Source organism: Sabethes cyaneus, chromosome 2, assembly GCF_943734655.1.
Source record: "Sabethes cyaneus chromosome 2, idSabCyanKW18_F2, whole genome shotgun sequence".
Taxonomy (NCBI): Eukaryota; Metazoa; Arthropoda; class Insecta; order Diptera; family Culicidae; genus Sabethes; species Sabethes cyaneus.
This window is the reverse complement of record NC_071354.1, coordinates 632,812-635,264: the sequence shown is the minus strand read 5'-3', so window position 1 is coordinate 635,264 and position 2,453 is coordinate 632,812. Positions and strand designations below refer to the sequence as shown.

The 2,453-nt window shown below is 39.1% G+C and overlaps 1 protein-coding gene across 1 annotated transcript; it reads right to left on the bottom strand.

The window, feature by feature from the left end:
• Positions 1-533: 533 nt before the first annotated feature.
• On the bottom strand, positions 534-1,215 carry LOC128737828 (TCF3 fusion partner homolog). Its single transcript, XM_053832564.1, has 2 exons — positions 976-1,215; positions 534-910 (listed from the first exon to the last, which is right to left on the bottom strand). Exons 1-2 carry the CDS (start codon positions 1,140-1,142, stop codon positions 763-765), a joined length of 315 nt encoding a protein of 104 aa, XP_053688539.1. The 5' UTR covers positions 1,143-1,215; the 3' UTR covers positions 534-762.
• Between the last annotated feature and the right edge of the window lie 1,238 nt (positions 1,216-2,453).

Here is a 2,453-nt window from a genome sequence, read left to right as displayed (position 1 = left end):
TTGGGAATTTTATTTTCACTTTATTTTCCCATGCAACTTTGCCTTTGTTGTTATTTAATACGGTTTAATCGGTGCGAAGAATGGAAAACGAGTGTTATGTCCGTTTATCTGTGATGGCAGCTTCTCAAAAACATTTTTTTTATATAAATTTTAACCGTTGAAATAAAACCTTCGATTGATTACAAATACCTAATATGGCTGTGTTAAAATTTTTGGAGTGATCGGTTCAGCCATTCCGGAGGTCGCTGCACGTCGACCTTGAAAACAGTGTTGAGAAAATTACGCCCAAAAGTAGCTTTGGCGCCCCACAATCGCTCTGAACCTGCCATTACAAATTTACGTGTAACTTCTTAAATATTTACTGGCTTGCCATTAAGGCGATTTTTTGAAAATTCAAATCGTATATAATCACTTCAACATTATGACTCGGCGCACGATGAAACCACGTATTAAATTCCACACGCTAGGACATGTGTTATATGGATGGTCATCTTGTCAAGAAAAAAACGATTTTTTATAACTTTGTTCCATAATATAACTTCAAATAATTTAATTTAAAACTGTATAGCAAAGTGAGATATACATTATACAATGGAACTATTGCTCGGCAGCGGCTAGGTGCAATAAAATCGACTTTTCCATAGCAAAAACTTGAGTTTCGCTAAGAATTCCTAAGAATAGCTAGTTTAATCAATTTTTCACAGGTAAAACATTTATTTTATGAACTTATATGAATGCCAACTGTGGAGAAATTATTCATTACTATTCCGGTGCTGTTTTACTTTCCTCCAACTTCACGGCTAGCGGTTGCGGTGCGGTTCGCCAGCTATCATTGTACCGATCCAAGCGATTCATGAGCATCTCAACCTCACGATTCCGTTTTTTCGTCAGCCTTTTCACTACGTGTAATCTATTTTTCAGATATCAGAAGATGATCGATAAATGAAAGAATTAGAATGGGCTAATTAACTTTACCTGTGCACTATTCGTTCATTATTCTTCTGAATAGCCTTACAACGCTCATGCAGTAGTTTTACGGCTCTTCGATAAAGTTCGTTCTGCTCAACCTCACTGAATACCTGACTTCCGTTACTGGGCCGTTGGTTGGTCTGATGAGTTTTTGACGGTTTTCCACTCGTCATATTTTCTCAGCATCTCACAAGTAAAGTATATTTTAAATGGATTAGATAAACGCTCAACGAATTTTGTTTACTATTTTATGCTTACAGTAAGCAGCTGATGTCTGATGATGACATATCACATATCGATATCTTTCCTTTCAGGTTCAGCGTATGTCAAATGGCAGGCAAGAAATCGAGTACATGCTTCAGTAGCTGCTCGAATCGAATATGAATCCGACAGGTATAGAAAGAGCGACAACCGAAAAGAGCGTAGCTTCGTGTCGAAGCAGGGGGCTGGCAGGCGGTCATGGCCACCGCGATATGTGGGATGCTGTCAGTTGATGGAATTGGATATAGGGTTGCCTAAAGAAATGACATTGGAGCTCATTTTTGGTTCATCGAAACCAAGTGCGCCTGAATCTCGATGAAAACTTCTGACTCTTTTGCTCGAAAACTTGCGGAGTATCAGTCGATGAACGCGGCGGAAAATATTAACTGCAAACAAACGGCAACAAATAACATCGTATCATCACGAAATCAATCCGTGCTGCTTAAAGAAAACAGCAGGCAATCAAGTTTATTGCGTACAGCTCATAAAATCGCCTATGTTGAGCTCGAAAAAAATATTGTTAGAACTTTTTCAAGCAACATTGAACAGAGTCACGCACGGCACAACAATCATCGTTGAGCAAATTATTATAGATTTAATGATGACAGGTTGGCGCGAGTGACTGAGGGACTGAGCTCCAATAGAGCTTTCCAGTTATGTGTGTGTTGGTGCTTGAAAATGAGGCAAACAACAACAGAAAACAAAAGAGATGCATTTCTTTGTCGCCAAGGTACAGAATAAATTTCGTCTTCCGCTGGTTTAAATACCAGCAAATTTTCAAGATGTGTGCTTGAATTTGAAACAGGATGAAAAATTTGACCAAAATATGTGCTCTGCTGTGTGGCAAACGGAGCAGCACAACCAATACCGTGGACCCCCGTTCGTTTGACCGTTTTTAATCTGAACACTTTTTAATTTGAACCCCGCTGGTTTGCACGACGTGCACACTTAATTTTTTTCGCCGAAATCGGCAAAAAAAATGCCGAGAATTGGACAGCTGAGCTCTCGGTAACCTTCTCGGCAAAAGTTACGTTTACTGATCACTCGGTAAACGCAAATGATATCGAATTGTCAAAATATACTGAGAACTTCGGCAAAATATGCTGACTCATTCGGTAGTTTTTTGACGAGATCTGGTAAAACATGCCGACACACTCGGTAGCTTTTTACCGAGATCCGTTGTATTTTTAAATTGAGTTTGCCGATTTTGTCAGTTAATTTTG